At 36.5% G+C, this 17,847-nt stretch overlaps 1 protein-coding gene across 2 annotated transcripts in view; it reads left to right on the top strand.

Moving 5' to 3' along the window:
• ITGA1 (integrin subunit alpha 1) overlaps window positions 1-17,847 on the top strand; it is a 165,284-nt gene that overhangs the window by 115,083 nt on the left and 32,354 nt on the right. For both annotated transcript variants that reach the window (XM_032337429.1, XM_032337430.1), the window contains exons 12-18: window positions 2,689-2,831; window positions 6,320-6,463; window positions 8,174-8,431; window positions 10,633-10,763; window positions 13,886-14,052; window positions 15,433-15,569; window positions 17,595-17,705. In XM_032337429.1, the coding sequence (XP_032193320.1) occupies window positions 2,689-2,831; window positions 6,320-6,463; window positions 8,174-8,431; window positions 10,633-10,763; window positions 13,886-14,052; window positions 15,433-15,569; window positions 17,595-17,705 (1,091 nt within the window). The remainder of the gene's footprint in view (window positions 1-2,688; window positions 2,832-6,319; window positions 6,464-8,173; window positions 8,432-10,632; window positions 10,764-13,885; window positions 14,053-15,432; window positions 15,570-17,594; window positions 17,706-17,847) is intronic.

The raw sequence follows: 17,847 nt of genomic DNA, 5'->3' as shown, positions 1-17,847 counted from the left end.
CTGTTTCCCATTACCTCACCAGCTCCGAGCACTTTTCCCAAGGAGTGAATTATGAGAGCTGACAGGATCTATTTCTTTATAGATCCATGCAGCAGGCTGTGCTATGAATTTTCTTTTCTCTTCAATTTTGTACTTTTTTCTTCTTCATAAAGCAACATTAAACTTAGATGTTTATAATTATTTTTCTTTCAAGAAAATTAAACTTCACATAGCCTTCTTTCTCTCTCCCTCCTTGTCTTTAGACACCTGAGCGTCCATCAGTAGCCACCTAACCAGTAGATACTGTCCTTGTGCAGACTTCAGTTAATAGATGTACCTATCAAGTGCAAATTATCAAACTTAATTAACCAAATAGTCACACAACCCCAAGCCTCAAACAGAATTTTTAACTTTTTCTTAAAGGTTCATTTATCAGTTGGCATTTATAGCTCTGTAAATGAAAAAAAAAAAAAATCAAAGTATACTAACACCCTTAGGCCAATCCTTTCTTAATATTTCTTAGTAAAGTGACACGAAATAAAACAGCTTCTGTTTTGCACATTCTTCTTTTCTATTTTATTTATGTATAAACATGACCTTAAAGTTTTTATTTTTAAGCAATATTGTGGTTAGTAATGTAAGTACTTGTTTAGTAACATTTCTTTAAAAAAGAATGGTTTACAATTTATTATGTGTAATTTTTTTAGGAGCTCAAAGAAAGATAAAGAAATGAGAATGTAAGAAAAATATTCATGAAGGAAAAATGCCTGAGGAATGTGTTCCTTTAGTACTTGTGAGATTAAACATGTTTTAGTATAAAAAAAACCTCTGTTCCTTTACAAAAATGTCATAAGAAAGTGAAACTATTATCCTATAGTAAAACACTTGGAAAATAAATTTTCCATATAATCCTTTTCTTAGTAAGAAATACTATTCTGTGGAATTTGGAAAAATAATCTGCCCTCTGCTCCTCTGCTGATGGGCAGATTTGGTTATTAGAACATTTCTTTCTTCTGTAGAGTTGAAATGTGCACAGAGTAATTTTTATTATTGATTTAGCTCTGTTCTCTATAGACACAAAGAATAAATTTAATTCTTCACTCAGAAATTAATAATCTGCCTCAAAGACACACAAAAAATGAAAGCCCAGTTAAAAAGAAAAATGTCAAATCTCACTTTTTAAATTTAAATTCCAGTTAGTTAACGGTGTAATATTAGTTTCAGGTGTACAATATAGTGATTGAGCATTTCCATACATCACCCTGCGCTCCTCACAGCAGGTGCATGCCTTAATCCCCATCACCTATTTCAACCATCCCCCCATCCACCTCCTTTTAATCAAACAAATGCAAATTGAAATCACAACAAAGTATTATTGTTAGATTATGTTCAACATCTATTAGAACATTCACAAATTTAAATAATAGTATTGAGACCTAAGGTTTGGGGGGGAGTTGATAAAACTAGTCTGTACTTTGGCTGTTCATGGAATAAATTAGTGCAGATGTTCTGGAAAAAAATTTGCCAGACACTGAAAGAATTGAAAATTTGATCCAGTAATCTATTCCTTGAAATTTATCACCAAAAAATCCAAAAGAAAAAAATTAAATGTTAAGGATGCTTTGTATCCTGAAGCATAATATCAAAAAATTAAAAACCACCTAAAAATTCTACCATTTTCTACTAGGTAGGAGTGGACTTGTGGTAGAAAGGTAATCCCTTGATACCTTAACTCAGAGGAATAAACATCAACTACTTAAAATTACTACTTAAAAATCTACCACAGCAGGGGTACATGGGTGGCTCAGTCGGTTAAATACGTCATTCTTGATTTCAGCTCAGGTCATGATCTCAGAGTCCTGAGATAGAGCCTTGCCTAAGGTTCTGCAATGGCCATGGAGCCCACTTAAGATTCTCTCCCTCTGGGGCGCCTGAGTGGCTCAGTGGGTTAAGCCACTGCCTTCGGCTCAGGTCATGATCTCAGGGTCCTGGGATCGAGCCCCACATTGGGCTCTCTGCTCAGCGGGGAGCCTGCTTCTCCCCTCTCTCTGCCTGCTTGTGATCTCTCTGTCAAATAAATAAAATCTTTAAAAAAAAAAAAAAAAAAAAAAGATTCTCTCCCTCTCTCTCTGCTTCTTTTCCACCTCCCTCGTGCACTCATGCATACACACACTCTCTTTAAAAAACAAATAAATAAAAAGAAATAAAAATTTACAGCAACAACACAGAAAAGGCTTACATTTGCTATGATGCCAAATGCATAAAATTACTAATTTTATAAAATAAATAATACATAAAATAATAAAATAAAATTAATAATTATTATAATTATTAGGTTCTATAAAATATGTCCAGGTAAAGTACAACTGATTTATTACAAAGTGGTGAGTTGGGATTATGAGGGATTTTTGGTGGGTTTTTTTTTCTTCTTCTGTCATCATTGTTACATCATTTGTGCCTTTAAACAATGAAAAACCAAGGTTGGGGGGTGGACAAAGCAGTCACAGTAGATAATCAGAGAGCATGCTAAAAGCTTCTACAGAGACAAACTTCCCTTCAATAAAAAATAAGTATTTTCCAAAAAAGAGAAATCTATATAAACATATAAAAATGATTCTCCCAGCCATTTAAAGTGGATCTTAATTTATTCTGTGCAGACGTTAAGGGGTCAAACAGTATATCTGATATCTGGCATTTCTCTTTCGTTAGGTTACACAGTGAACTCCGCAACTGTTTCTGGAGATGTGCTGTACATTGCTGGACAGCCAAGGTACAATCATACGGGCCAGGTTGTCATCTACAGGATGGAAAATGGAGACATCAAGATTCTCCAGACACTCAGTGGAGAACAGGTAAACTTGAAAATTATTGTTTTAATTTAATCCGTGTATACTCTATGTAAATTTAAATTAACCCTCAATTGTCCTAAACTTTAAAAAAGAGAAAGTACTGGGACGCCTGGATGGCTCAGTCAGTTGAGCACCCATCTTTGGGTCAGGACATGGTCCCAGAGTCCTAGGATCCAGGCCCACACCGGGCTCCCTGCTCAGCGGGGAGTCTGCTTCTCCCTCTCCCTCTGATGCTCCCCCTGGTTGTGCTCGCTCTCTCTCTCTCTCTCTCTCTCTCTCTATCAAATGAATAAATAAAATCTTTAAAAAAGAAAAAATACTTTCATAGTCAACATCAACCTTAAACAGGGCCCAGTGTTAATTAACTTCCTTGCAGAGACTAATATATCTACATCTTTGGCCTCAGGACCTAATTTGCATGGATATGGAGGTAAGATGGATGGATGATGATGTAGATACAGGTGTACAAATATATACATATAAAGAAAAAGATCTAAAACATTAAGAAGCAGGAAAATGCCAATGGCATAGACAGTAAATGCAGAAGGTGGAAAGATTGTTTCAAGCTAGGATTGGTGCCAAAATCTTAATACGAGATAAGATTTCTGCCAGTCTAGAAGGAAAGATAGACTGTAGATAGGTAGAAAGAGCAGAAGAGCCAGTTAAAAAGATAACTCAGACCCCAGCTGTGTAAGATTTTGAATGGCAAACTAAAGAATTTGGATTTTCTCCTGGAAGTAATGGGAAGTTATGTAAAATAAAAAAATTCTCATTAGGTGATATTGAATAATAAAAGTAGTTTGAGAAATGCATCCAATATGCAAACATAAATATATGTGAATATTTTTTAACTGAAACATCTATGATGTTGGTTAGTATTGCATTGCAGTCATTTGGGCTTCACTAAATATCCCAGCTCACCAGACTGCCCCTATACCCTCCTCCCATCACCACCTACTCCACGAGGCAGGGCAGCAGCAGCCTCCCTTCCCTGCAGGTGTACCCACAGCTGCCCAGCGCAGAACCGCTTCGGTGAGAGGAGACAGACATATCAGGCAAGGACAGAGCTGCCCTCTCTTTAATGCCCCACAGGAGCCAGTATCTTTCATAATGACACCAAAGACATAGCTGCCAGGGCTTCTGCTAAGGGCGTGCGGTTGTCAGAGTTATCCTGGGAAGCCTAACCTATGTTAGCTCCATCAGGTATCTGTAAATCCCCACAGCCTTAAATGCAATGTCCCAACCAGAGATTATTTTTACCACTCTCAATATTGCTTCGTAATATAATTGAACTCCTTTCCGCTACAGATGTCCAGGAGAACAGAGTTAAAGTGAACCAAAAGTAAGAGTCTCATATATAAAGATTCTCATATGTATAAAATAATAAAACTTGGTGAAAGGGTTTTGTTAGCCCTTTGCCCACATTCATAATCAGAAAGTGCATCAACCATCTAAAAAAGGCTAAGGTGAGGAGAGCCTAAAATGATGTATCACCAATAAAAACGGAAAAGGAAGGAGTGTAGTAGACATAAATAAGGAGGAACTGACAGGGTTGTAAAACGAAGCATTTTGTATGACATTTTGGGTCTGATATCACTCTGTTAATTGTCTACAAGACAGGAAGTGAAAATTTTGTGAAAAATTGCTCATGAAAGTTAATGATTTAAATTATAAATGATTTAAGTTTCAAGCCTGGGAATCTGAGAGAAAGGTGGCACCATTATTAGAATGTCAGCAACCCAAGCAGTGTAGATACGTTTTTTAAATGGTATTTGGTTTTACAATTTCCTCTAACAGTGAGCTCAAATTCAAATCGTTATGGGTGTCAGGAATGTAAAGTAAATAAATAAAGCTACTACACAGAAGACGGCAGGAAGTGGTGGGAACCATGGTCTGGACAACTCATGAGCCATCTAAACATTTAGCTCCCACTCGGCTCCAGATGGCTATTGTCAGGGGGGAATGAAGCCCTGAGGTTGCTACATCTTACAGTATTTTATTTATGTTTGTAATTAATTCAACTTTAGGGGAAAATTAAAAAAAAAAAAAACCTTTTAATTCCTTTATATCCTATGAGGAGAGGACATTCAAAAGCCAAGCTTTAGCAGTTGTCTGAGTGTCTATCAATGTCTAAGAATGAAGACCTGGAGCCTTGAGAGGAAAATAGAATGAAATTTGCAATTTTCAGTAATAGAAATATTTGGAAGGATTGGCCCTCTAGAAAAGAGAATGGGGGGAAGTGCAGATCTTAGCTTAGGGGACACCAAAACCTGGGGCCGGGAGAAGGAAAAGGAACCAGCAAAGATGAAAACAAAGGGTGGCCTATGATATTATGGCAGAATCAAGAGAGCAAAATTAAAATCATGGAAGCCAAAACAGGAAGTTTCAATAAGACAGTTATCAAGAGCATCAAATATTAAACACAGATCAAAATTTGGAAAGGTTATTGCATTTAGATAATGAAGTGTAAGTCTCCCGCATTTCCCCAAAATGCATCCATATCTTTAAAAAACAAAACGTTGCTGCAAGGGGATGGTCCCCTTTTATATTTTTCTATCTTCCACAAGTGCTAGGACAAGACTTAGCCATTTGTTGAGTAAACAATGTTTTAAAAATATGTATTTATTTGAGAGAGAGAGAGAGCAAGAGAGAGCATTGTGGCGGAAGAGGAGAGGGAGAGGAGGGAAGCAGGCTCTCCACTGAGCGGAGCAGGGAGCCCAGTGGGAGGCTCGATCCCAGGACCCTGAGATTGTGACCTGAGCTGAAGGCAGAGGCTTAACCGACTGAACCACGCAAGTGCTCCAGTCTTTTTTTTTTTTTTTTTAATTTAGATTCAATCAGCCAATTTATAGCACATCATTAGTTTCAGATGCAGTGTTCAATAATTTATCAGGTGCATGAGTAAACAATCTTTGAAGTCGACAAGGTGAAATTCCTTGCACTAGTATCCCAAGACAAATCAGTTCTTCCTATTGTATTTTATTTCCTATTTTTCATACATATATACATATATGTATCTATTTCATAAATACATATAAATACATGTATTATACATATAAACATTATACTGAAGCCATCCTAGAATACCTTTTATTGCTTAATCTCATTTTATTTCCTTAAAAAAAATCATGGTGGCATTACTTATCTTTTCTACTTTTTGGGAAAAAAAGAAATGCTAGGATGAAATCTAAAGGAAGCCGTTTTTCTTACACTGAGGCTGCACAATCTATGACAGCTGTTTACCCTCAAGGGTGGGTCTGCCTGTTTACTAGCCCCTCCCCCCACCCCCACCCCCCACCCCCCACCCCCGCCACAAGAGCCAATAAAGAGCTCTCAGGTAGAGTCCATTTCTATATTTTATTTTTATTTCTATGTCTGTCTGAATCTCAAATACTCTCCTAGATTAGGATAAGTAAAAGAAGTGCAGGCTTTTAGCTATCTTGAGAATTTCCAATGTTCATCAGACTATTTTGTTTTGTTTTGTACCCTAGATTGGTTCCTACTTCGGCAGTGTGTTAACGACGGTTGACATTGATAAAGATTCTAATACGGACATTCTTCTGGTTGGAGCTCCCATGTACATGGGAACAGAGAAAGAGGAACAAGGGAAAGTATATGTGTACGCTCTGAATCAGGTAATGGTAGCTCTGAGTTTGGTCAAATTTCAGGAATAGCTCTTCCTTTCTTCCCATTTCAAATAAGTAACGCAGTTCCAATTTTGTGCTCACTTTGGGAAAAGGAGCAAAGAATTTTTCAGGGCCCCTTTACCCCCACCAACTCCTCAGTTTTTTAATGAACATTTTAGAATTCTAGTAAGGTAGTTTAAACCGTTAGGTATTTTCTGCTTGGAGATGTGAGCTATTCTTTTTTAGCAGAAAATATAAAATAAAGATAAGTTTCATTAAACTGCTAAATAAACTCACAGGGCAGCCATTTATCACTCCGGCCTGGAGCTGTTGGGAACATTAACAGTTAAAACTGCATTAGGTACATAAGAGACTCTTAATCTTACAAACCGAGGGTTGCTGGAGGGAATTGGGTAGGGAGAGGGTGGTTGGGTTATGGACATTGGGGAGGGTATGTGCTATGGTTAGTGCTGTGAAGGGTGTAAGCCTGACGATTCACAGACCTGTACCCCTGGAGCAAATAATACATTATATGTTAATAAAAAATTAAAAATTTAAAAAAAAAACTGCATGAGCTGTCAAAACAGTTAAAGTAGGGGAGGTAGAGAGACTATGGAGTTGTGTGTTTTAAGGCTGTGACACCAGTTTCAGCAAACTTCTATAATCTTTGGAATACTTCAGTGGGCTGGAGTGAGATTTTGTTTGCCGCTCCTGACTTTGGACATCAAATGTTAGGTGAAATAATTCTTGATTTCTTCGTTAGAAGCATTTTTTGTTTTGTTTTGTTGTTTATAGCAAAGTCAGTATTCATCTATTTAGCTTTTTAAATTCTTAGAGTCTCTCCAACTAATTTTTTAATTCATAAATTATATATCTTTCATCCTATCATGTTGTTTGCTTCCTCTTATCAATTTTTTTGGTCCTATGCTGTTTTTTTTTCTTTTTTCCTAGAACCTGTGTTCCTGTCAATCATTACTAGCCCTGTCTTTACTGAGTTTGTTGGGCTTTTGGGGGTTTCTTTGTGGGTTTTTTGTTTGTTTGTTTGTTTGCTCTCGATAGCTTTGAGAAAAATTTGGTTTTTGGATAGAGTAATTTCCTTTTTGCCCTATAAAGGAGACTATCTAGAGACTTTTCAAAGAAGCAGATTTGGGATGAAGGAAGAATAAAGATCTGAACTAAGGATTTTAAACATTCAGTTCTTTGGCTTTAAAAACATTCTGTGGGGGCGCCTGGGTGGCTCAGTCGTTAAGCGTCTGCCTTCGGCTAGGGTCATGATCCCAGGGTTCTGGGATCGAGCCCCGCATCGGGCTCCCTGCTCAGCAGGAAGCTTGCTTCTCCCTTTCCCAGTCCCTCTGCTTGTGTTCCCTCTCTCGCTGTATCTATTTCTATCAAATAAATAAATAAAATCTTTAAAAATAAAAAAATAAATTAAAAAATTAAAAATAAATAAAAACATTCTGGGAGTCCTCTACTCACCCAGTTCCATTAAAAAGAGAATCCATTATAATCCTCAGTATGCCTTCTTCCCCACTTCTACAGTCTGTTCTTTAAAATGTTTAACTTGGCTCTTAGATAAGCACCCTTTTTAAGAAATTTTACAAACTTTCCTGTTGATGTACAAATGGTTTTTAACAGTGGTGATTTAGCACGTACTTAAAAATTTCACTGTGCTGTAGTAATGATAGAAACCCATAAGTATCCTGCTTATGTTTCTTCCAGACAAGGTTTGAATATCAAATGAGCCTGGAGCCCATTAAGCAGACTTGCTGCTCATCTCTGAAGCACAATTCATGCACAAAAGAAAACAAAAATGAGCCATGCGGGGCTCGTTTCGGAACAGCAGTCGTTGCAGTGAGAGACCTCAATCTTGATGGGTTCGATGACATTGTGATAGGAGCACCCCTGGAAGATGATCATGGGGGAGCCGTGTACATTTATCATGGGAGTGGCAAAACTATCAGGAAGGAGTACGCACAAGTAAGAAGTGAAACCTACACATTCCCACCCTTAAACGATAAGTGGGTTCAATGCTAGGCTTGCTTCTTGTCTTGCTTCATGAGTTATTTGATTATTTTTTCTTCTGACTTTATTGGGAAACTAGATTTAATTCTCTTTTAAGGTTCCTTTACAGGAGCATTATTATGTATTTTATCCTTTTATCTCGTTTTGGTTTTTTTGGTCTTTTATTTCTGTTGTTATTTGCCGCATCTCCATGATCTGAACTCTCAGAATAGTCAAACACGAACCAAAAAAATGAACACTTGTTAACGATATGATTTAACAGTTGCAGTGTGCCTGATCCTAAAAAGAGGATACCACTTTCTAAATAAGAGAATAATAATGATATGATTTAGCGAATAAAGAAGATGAGGTTATTGTTTTTATATTCAATATCTGTGTTTTAACAAAATTGCACAACATTTATGTTTATGAATTAAATTGGTATGTTTTTATGAACTGAATTTGGATTCCTGAAGGTTTATAATTTCCTCACAAATAATCCCTCTTGGAAAAAAATCTGAATAAGCTTAACTTGCAGGGGATTTTTGTTGTTCTGGTTTTAAATTTATTATCAGTTAATGGTTCTAATCCATAAATGCAATTTTTTCCTGCATAAGAAAAATACCAATTTGCAGAAGCATTTAATGCACTATAAAAGTAGGAGAGTTTAAAGGAACTCTTCTAATGTAATTGTCTGTTTTTAAGTAACCATAAGTAATTAGGCATTGAACTACTTATATAACATGAAAAGAAAATCAGAACATCAATTATTTCTTTTTTATAGTTGTTCTTTTTGTACTATCGTCAACAGAATTCTCAAAATCCATTCAAGTGAAGTTGTACTTTATTTTTCATAAAGTCATAATGACATTAGTGAGACAATAAACTAAAGGGCATATTTCAGTAACAAACTTTCATCCACTTAGTAAATTATCTGTTTTCAAAAAATTCAAAAGTCTTCATTACTTAACTGAAAACAGGCAAGGTTAACCATGGGAACATGACGGAAGGAGGAACTGCAGGGAGGCATTTCTTTCTTGTGTTCTGCCACTTTATTCCTTCACTATTAATCCTGAAAACTTACTGAAATGGTGTTTGCAGTAGAAAAAAAGAAGATGTTTAAATCATTAATAAGAGGATAGATTGTCATAAGAAATTTATTTTGTAAAATGGTAGTTACTCAAAGTGCAGCTTTAAATAATAACAGAAAAGAATATTACAGCTGAGTTTGCTTAATTATTGGCAAAATGCTTTCCCAAGGATAGGTGAGGATGTGCTTGCTTGTTTCCATAGTAACCAGAGGTGCTGTTTATGTATGTGATAATCCAGAATCAAACTGAATGAGCTCCTCCAAGACCAATGAGGCAAGATGTTTCTGGTTCGTTTGCTGAAAATAAGGAAATAGTTCCCAATGAGCCGCAAACCTTTCAGCATGAAAAATGTGTCCATTTGGTTTGCCTTATTTGGCTTCTTAATTTATGGTTTTCAGGAAGACCTCAAGTTTAGGGAGGGTCTGTCAGTCCTGTCTCCTTGCCATCTGGTTCTATTAAAGTATTATCAGTTTGAACCAAAGCTAAGTCAGGAAGTACGAATATTAAACACATTCTGTGCACGTATGTGACAAATCAGTCATCAAGAACTCCATATTCATTTGTACCTATTAAGCTTATAGCGCCCTTGACTTTTAGCAAAGAAGATCATATACTGGGAAATGTTTTTGATGGCATGTGCTATTTATAGCTACCCCCCCAAATTCAGTAAACCCCAAACTGACCCCTATGACAAACTTCTGCTCCCTCTCTTGCATGTGTGATGTGTTTTCAAGGTTCCAGTATCTTTAAATATCTCTGCGTTATGGAACTGAGTGGGAACTAGGAAGGAGAGCCAATTACTCACAATGTTTTCCTTGAGCATTAGACAAGATGACGTTATAAAATTTTTTCCCCCTCTCTCTGGTGTCAGTAACCCTGGATTATTTTGTCTGCACTATAAAAAGAATAACCTTTGGTAACAACTGAGTAATTCAGCTTGTCACCACATGAGGGGCTTCTTAGGCGGGTTTCCAAAAGATCTTTAATTTTCATTTTTTGTTGCCCAATCCAAGTTCTCAGATTTATTTGAAACTGTTTTTGAAGAGACACTTCTGGCATAAAAACTCTCTGTTGTGACTTTCACAGCGTATTCCATCAGGTGGAGACGGCAAGACACTAAAATTTTTTGGCCAGTCTATCCATGGAGAAATGGATTTAAATGGAGATGGTCTGACTGATGTGACTATTGGAGGCCTTGGTGGTGCTGCCCTCTTCTGGTATGTATTTTAATAACAGCCAATTCATCAGGTAATACTTCACAAATAGCTTCATACTTCACAAATAGCTTCATAGCTCAGAGTATGATTGGACTTCCTGTCATACCAAATACCTGTTTTCTTTTGTACCCCATTATTTAGATAAAAGTTATGTAGTTAAAGAAGCTGAAGGAGTCATCAGATCTTAAAATGGAGAAACCATATGAAAGGAATAAGTAGAAACACCTCTTAATTTGGGGTATTTATTATGTGCTTGGTGCTAAGGTAGATATTCTGTTTTAGGAAAGAAGAGGAAAGAAGAGGGCTTAATAGAGAATTATATAAACAAGAAAACATGCCTAACTTTGAGCAGTTCACAAACTTTTTAAAAGATTTTATTTATTTATTTGACAGAGAGAGATCACAAGTAGGCAGAAAGGCACACAGAGAGAGAGAGAAACAGGCTCCCCACTGAGCAGAGATTCCCATGCAGGACTTGATCCCAGGACCCAGGACCCTGGGATCATGACCTGAGCCAAAGGCAAAGGCTTTAACCCACTGAGCCACCCAGGCGACCCAGAGTAGTTCACAAACTTTTTAGGGTAATTGACTCTTCACTCATTTACCTAATATTTATAATTAGATAATTGTGCATCATTGTCTGTGTTTTTATTATAAATGTGTATATATATAACATGTGCAATATATATTTTACATATATATAATATTTGTACCATACCATTCATAGATGGTAACTGCACTTATTGTGGTGAACATAGCATAATGAATATAATTATTGAATCACTATGTTACAAACCTGAAACTAATATAATATTATATACTCTAGTTCAACTTTAAAATTTGAAAAAAAAAATTCTAACTAAAAATAGAGATAATGTTTAAAAACTTATGGTCAAATAAAAATGGTACACTAAACTATACACAGATAATAACCATTATGTTAAAAATGTCTTAACTGTACAGTAGGGGGAAAAGAAAACTGTAATGTGGTGCCTAAGAAAGGAGAGTGCTGGGCAGCAAGTAGCTATGACTTTGGGGAGGGCTCACCCAGAAGCAGGGCTCCAAACCAGAAGTCACCAGCGTCAGCAACAAAGGATACAGTTTAAACTGTTAATCCTGGCTTAATGTATTATGATAACCTTAACTCAAAAAATATTTAGTGTAGTCACTCTCCTATTAAAAATATATACATTATGAGCCTGGGTGGCTCAGTGGGTTAAGCCTCTGCCTTCGGCTCAGGTCATGATCCCAGGGTTCTGGGATTGAGCCCCACATCAGGCTCTCTGCTCAGCAGGGAGTCTGCCTCCCCCCCCTCTCTGCCTGCCTCTCTGCCTACTTGTGATCTCTGTCTGTCAAATAAATTTTAAAAATCTTTTAAATATATATATATATATATACACACACACACACACACACACACATACATATAAGGGCAATCTTTACTCTCCAGTTTTGTTTCAAAGATTTCTTAAAAAGCTCTGAAGACTTATCCTCTTTTATCCCCAGCCAGTGCTTTATCACTGATGGGCCAAAATGACAGAATTGTACCCTGTCATTACCCAGCAGAAGAGACCAGACCAACAGAAAGGGACACGAAGACCAAGATTTACAATGCCCAAGGAGGGATTGAGAGTGGATATAGGTGGCAGGCAGTAAACAGAAGCCCACCCCAATTGGGGACTTTCAGGAGCAGATATGGAGAGCCCCATTTTGTGGAAAAACTTGCACTATAACCCCTTTAAAGACTTTGGTGGGGCAGAGGGATGTGCGGTGGAAAGTGGTCAAGGCAGCCTCATTCCTGAAGGATCCAAACTATGAGCAGGGAATTAGATATGCTAGTTCATTGCTGGTGAAAGAGCAAACTGGTTAAAATGCATTAGAAGGCATTTGCCAATAAGTGTTAAAGAGCTTTAGAATATTCATACTTTTTAACAAGGAATTTGCTTCCTAAAATTTTTTAAAGATTTAATCTACATCGAAGATATATAATCTTTAGAGTCATCACAGCACTGTGGTAGGAACTATATTTTTTTAAAATAAATTAATGAAGGACCGAATAAATAGATTACAACACGTGCATATGTTGGAATAGTATCTTGCCATTAAAACTAATGTTCCCAGAAAAATACAGATATTGGAAATCTGTTCATTATATTATGATGCTTTAAAAGTATGTATGGATGTATATGGATGTGTGTATCTCTCTATACACACGCGTGTGCACACACACACATCTATACATATAGAGATACATTCTGCAGAGAAAAAGAAGCACATCAAATATTAATGGTGATTATTGCTGAGTGGTAGAATTACAAATGATTTCTGTTTTCCTTGTTTCCTTTTTTTATGTTTCCCTGTCTTCTATGGCTAAAATGTTTAAAATAAAAATAATTAGAATTTTTTAATGCAAAAGCAAATCAAAGACTTATGTATTCACGAGATACGTATCCCTAGTACCTGTACTTGCCTGTACAGGTATTACAGTGCACAAGAGTTGTCCACAGGCCTTGGGACTCTTTCCAGATTGGGAACAAACTCAAAGAATCCCAAAATACAGTTTTGGTTCTGAGGTTGCACCTGAGCACGTGGTTCCATTTTCCTTCCATCACAGGCAAAACAGATTTTTGGCTTATGAACTGTAAGGAATGAAAAATAATTTTCCTTCTAGCCTTTTGAGCTCTTGGCTGACAACCCATAACAAAAGACAGATTAACAAGAGAAAAACAAACAAGTTTATTAACATGCACACCCCATGTATACATGGGAGATAGCCAGAGAAAAATGAGTAATTCTTTGAGGTGGCTTAGAATTCGGACTTAAATACCATCTTATTAGAGGAAGGTAAGAAGGTATGTAGGCCTCCCTGGGGAGAGAAAACACTGCGCTCTGCTCATGCACATGTTCTCTCTCACTCTCTCTCGCTCTCTCAAATAAATAAAATTGTTAAAAATAATAAAAAAAATAAATCTTTTTAAAAAATTACCAAAGAACGTGAATCCTGCAAGCCCAACTATACACAAAAAAGAATCCCCATCAGTGCATTCGCACTGCACTCCCATAATGATGGCGTTCATGAAATATGAAGATGGGGGAGTAATCATCATTGTTTCTGTTTGTAGGTCTCGAGATGTGGCTGTAGTTAAAGTGACCATGAATTTTGAACCCAATAAAGTGAATATCCAAAAGAAAAACTGCCGTGTGGAAGGAAAGGAAACAGTATGCATTAATGCTACCGTGTGTTTCGATGTGAAATTAAAGTCCAAAGAAGACACAATTTTTGTAGCTGGTAAGTGTCTTATTTGTACCAAGTACTTTGGGGCAAGAGAACAATACATTTGCTCCCACATGATGACATCCAGTAAGATATTGTATTTTTCCCTGATGATAGGGATCTGCATATCAGATTTGCCCCTGTGAACATGTTGAACCTTGAAAAAAAAAAATCTACTGAAGAGAGAATATGTTACAGAACCCAATAAAATCTGGAGCAGAAACTATATGCTTATATGCAATGGTCTCCACAGTCCATGGTTCCCCTCTGGCTCTCCCATTTACCACAAACTACGATGTGCTAAAAACAATAATAATAATACCAGCTCAGAAGTAGAGTTTGGACGTTGGGCACTCCAGGAGCCCAGTTGTCCTTCCTGTGGGTTTTCACAAACCCTCTCTTCCTTCTCCTGCCCTCTCTTTACTAAGACTGCTATTGCAAAGGACGCGAATGCTTTGCCAGCCCACTCTCTGAGATCTCTTTGCTCCACTCAGAACATGATCCTGGTTTTTGAGCGTCAGACATATTGTGTGTGTGTGTGTGTTCTCAGGCACAGTCTAGGAATGTCCTCCTCCCTACGCATACACTTCCTGGGGTGTTTTTATAATGATATTGAAATATGTTGGAGTCAAAACTGTGGAGGTCATTGGCTGCAAAATAGTAACTTACTCTATAAACCAAATGTAAATAGAATATGAAAAATCATTAATCCTTAAGATCTGTTTTTCTTAGTTTGCTCTTCATGTGTATAATTATGCTCACCAATAGCCCTCTGACTAGTTTTAGGTATAGAAACATAAATATGATATACATTTCCACATACAGCACTATTTCAGTCTCATTTATTTTTATAAAATAAGCGATCAAATAAGTAGAATGATTGCCTTTTTAGAAAGTATAGGTTTAACTTGTTTTTTATTTTGGTACTCCTATTTTATGAAAATTATTTGGTAAGCTTCTTTTATTACATGCTTTGAAGAGTCTGAAATGACTTTTTCATAAAATAGATAAGAATTTATTAGTGCATATTTTTCTGTCTATTGAAATAAAACCAATATTCTAAACAGGGCTTCAACATTGCTAAACTAAAAAAAAAATTTAAGTGAAAACCCAATAAACACATGCATAATCAGAAATTTAATTTCTATGTTGGTGTACATGTTGTATGAGTGTGTGGGTATGCATATGTACACATACACACACACACACAGAAAGTAGTTCTGAAGGTTATCGTCATCACTGGGACTACCATTGTACTACAGTAGTGTAGATAAGCTGAGTAATAGAAACTTCCTGTTGACTCTTTGCTTAAGAGATTTTGCTATAATTCTAATTTAATGAACTGAACCATATGAAAATCACCCCAGGCAAATATTTCTGTCATTTTGTTTCCAGATATGCAGTACCGCGTCACACTAGATTCACTAAGACAGATATCACGAAGTTTTTTCTCTGGAACTCAAGAAAGAAAGATTCAAAGAAACATCACAGTTGAAGAAAGAGAATGCACTAAGCTCTCCTTCTACATGTTGGCAAGTAAATCATATGTTATAACTGCTTTATTCCAAATCAAGAATAAAGCATAAATGTCTTGTTTCAAGCCAATCTTATGATTTTTATTTCAAAGTGCACATGATGAAGTAAACTTCGTTTATTTGGTCACTTTATCAGAAAATCACAGGCCTGATCTTCTAATTTCCAGATGCATTTCATAAAACGATCTTTCATCTTCCCTGTGTGTGTTCAGTCATCCGTATATTGTGGAATAGTAGAAGGCACATGGGACTAGTTGATAAGAAACCTGCATTCATTCATTCATTTTTTGCATTCATTCACTTATTCTTTCAAATTGAAAACATCATTTAACTTTTGTGGGCCTCATCTGTCAAATGTGTATCACATTTGACGTAAGTGCTTACATGCCCTGAGGAGAAACTGTTGGGCCATATTCTTTTTGGGGTCCTTTCTTGTCCACTGAACTATATGTTTCACTCTTTGACTTTAAATCGAAGAGAAAAAAATCTGCTATTTTCTATCATCCATAGACTTTGTGCTACCTAAGTTTCTTTCTATTACACTAATAAGGGAGGCTTGGGAAGCAAATTATTAATCTCCACAGATGGCTAGGAAGCCAGTTTGAACCATTTAAATACATTTTATTGAGTCATTATAGAGAGAGAGAGAATGTTCCCAATAAGGGCAGGAGTTTTTTAACACTTTCTTATAATGCACATGATACTTAAAGAAAAAAAAAAAAAAGAGGGAAGAGTGGATGTAATGACAAAATACTGATTTTAGTGACTGAGACAGACTTGAGATTTATACATGATCCTGGAACTTTACAGGAAAACAGGCCGATTTCCCCCCACATCTGATTTATTTCTATATTCTTGATGTATTCATATTCTATATTTTTAAAATATTATAGTCAGGGGAGGAAAGTGATAGGAAACATCCCTATTAGTGTACTGTATTTTTCTTCAGTGATTTTCAAGTCAATATTCCCCATAGTATATACCAAAATTAACATATCTGTCAACACTAAGATCAATCTATAATCAGAAAGAAAAAAAAACTGGAGTTATCCTCCTATTTATTTCATCAGAACTGAGCATTTAGGAGTTAGAACTTGTATAAAATTTGAAAGGGTGTGAAACCAGACGTGCCCCTGCCTTCAACCTGCTAGAAATCACTTAGTGTATATTTGTCTAAAATGAAGAATCTAGCTATGTGTAGGCACTTGGTAGTAAAAGGAATGGTCTAGTTTCAAAATTTCTAAAATTCTTTTAGATTTTAATAGATACATTGACATTTGTTCTGGAGTCAGAACAAATGTCAGAACAGTCAGAACAGCCAGGACGGAATTTGTCTTAAAGCTTCCCCACATTCCAAGTGATTTTGACCAAGTTGTTTAGTCTCTTAGAGGCCCGGGTTTTCATTTGTAAAATAATGACTATAATAGTTATTCATCTCGGAGCTCTGTTAAAATACTTCTCAATAATGTGTGTAAAGCTCATAATCCCAGACATGCCATAAATGATGGCTGTTACTCATGATATTATAAAACAACATTGATTGCATTCATATTACTTACATATCATTTGACATTATAAAATTCTTGCAACTCGAGGCATATATTATACTAATGAAATCCAACTCAATTTAAAGCAACTTTGCTCATTTGAAGTTGGAAGTATTACATGGCAGTTTTTAGCTCAAGATCTCAAGAGAAAAGATATTCCTATGCAAGGAGCCCGGGTGCTATATGCTGCCATGGCGAAGGATGGCACATCCTATTACTACAGCAGGACTGCTGAGAAGCCGGGTGACTCAACTGGTCGTCCTGAAGCCTTTGCATTCAGCAGTGTCCCTTATCATGGTAGAAGGCAGCTTCTCTCTAATGAAGCAAAAACCTGATGGCATCATGTCAGATCAGGTGCACAAAAATGTTCCAGTAACCCTGACCTACAGGGGCAGAAGAAGGAATAACATAACAAGGTCAGAACATGCAGCAAATATGATACCAATGATAAAATATGTTCTGTTTCGATCTGTAGGACAAGCATGACTTTCGGGACTCTGTAAGGATAACTTTGGATTTTAATCTCACTGATCCAGAAAATGGGCCTGTTCTTGATGATTCCCTACCAAATTCAGTACATGAATATGTAAGTCGGATTTTTGTTTTAAATTCAGAATGCCTGCATGTGACATATTGGGGGGGGACCCTAAAACACATAGACACACACATACAACCCTATCTCATTTTTTTTAAAAAAGGAATGAGACTCTTCTAGACTTTTCTCAACT

The sequence above is a fragment of the Mustela erminea genome, chromosome 3 (genome assembly GCF_009829155.1).
Source record: "Mustela erminea isolate mMusErm1 chromosome 3, mMusErm1.Pri, whole genome shotgun sequence".
NCBI lineage: Eukaryota > Metazoa > Chordata > Mammalia > Carnivora > Mustelidae > Mustela > Mustela erminea.
The sequence above is the reverse complement of the archived record's forward strand: the minus strand, read 5'-3'. Positions and strand labels throughout refer to the sequence as shown.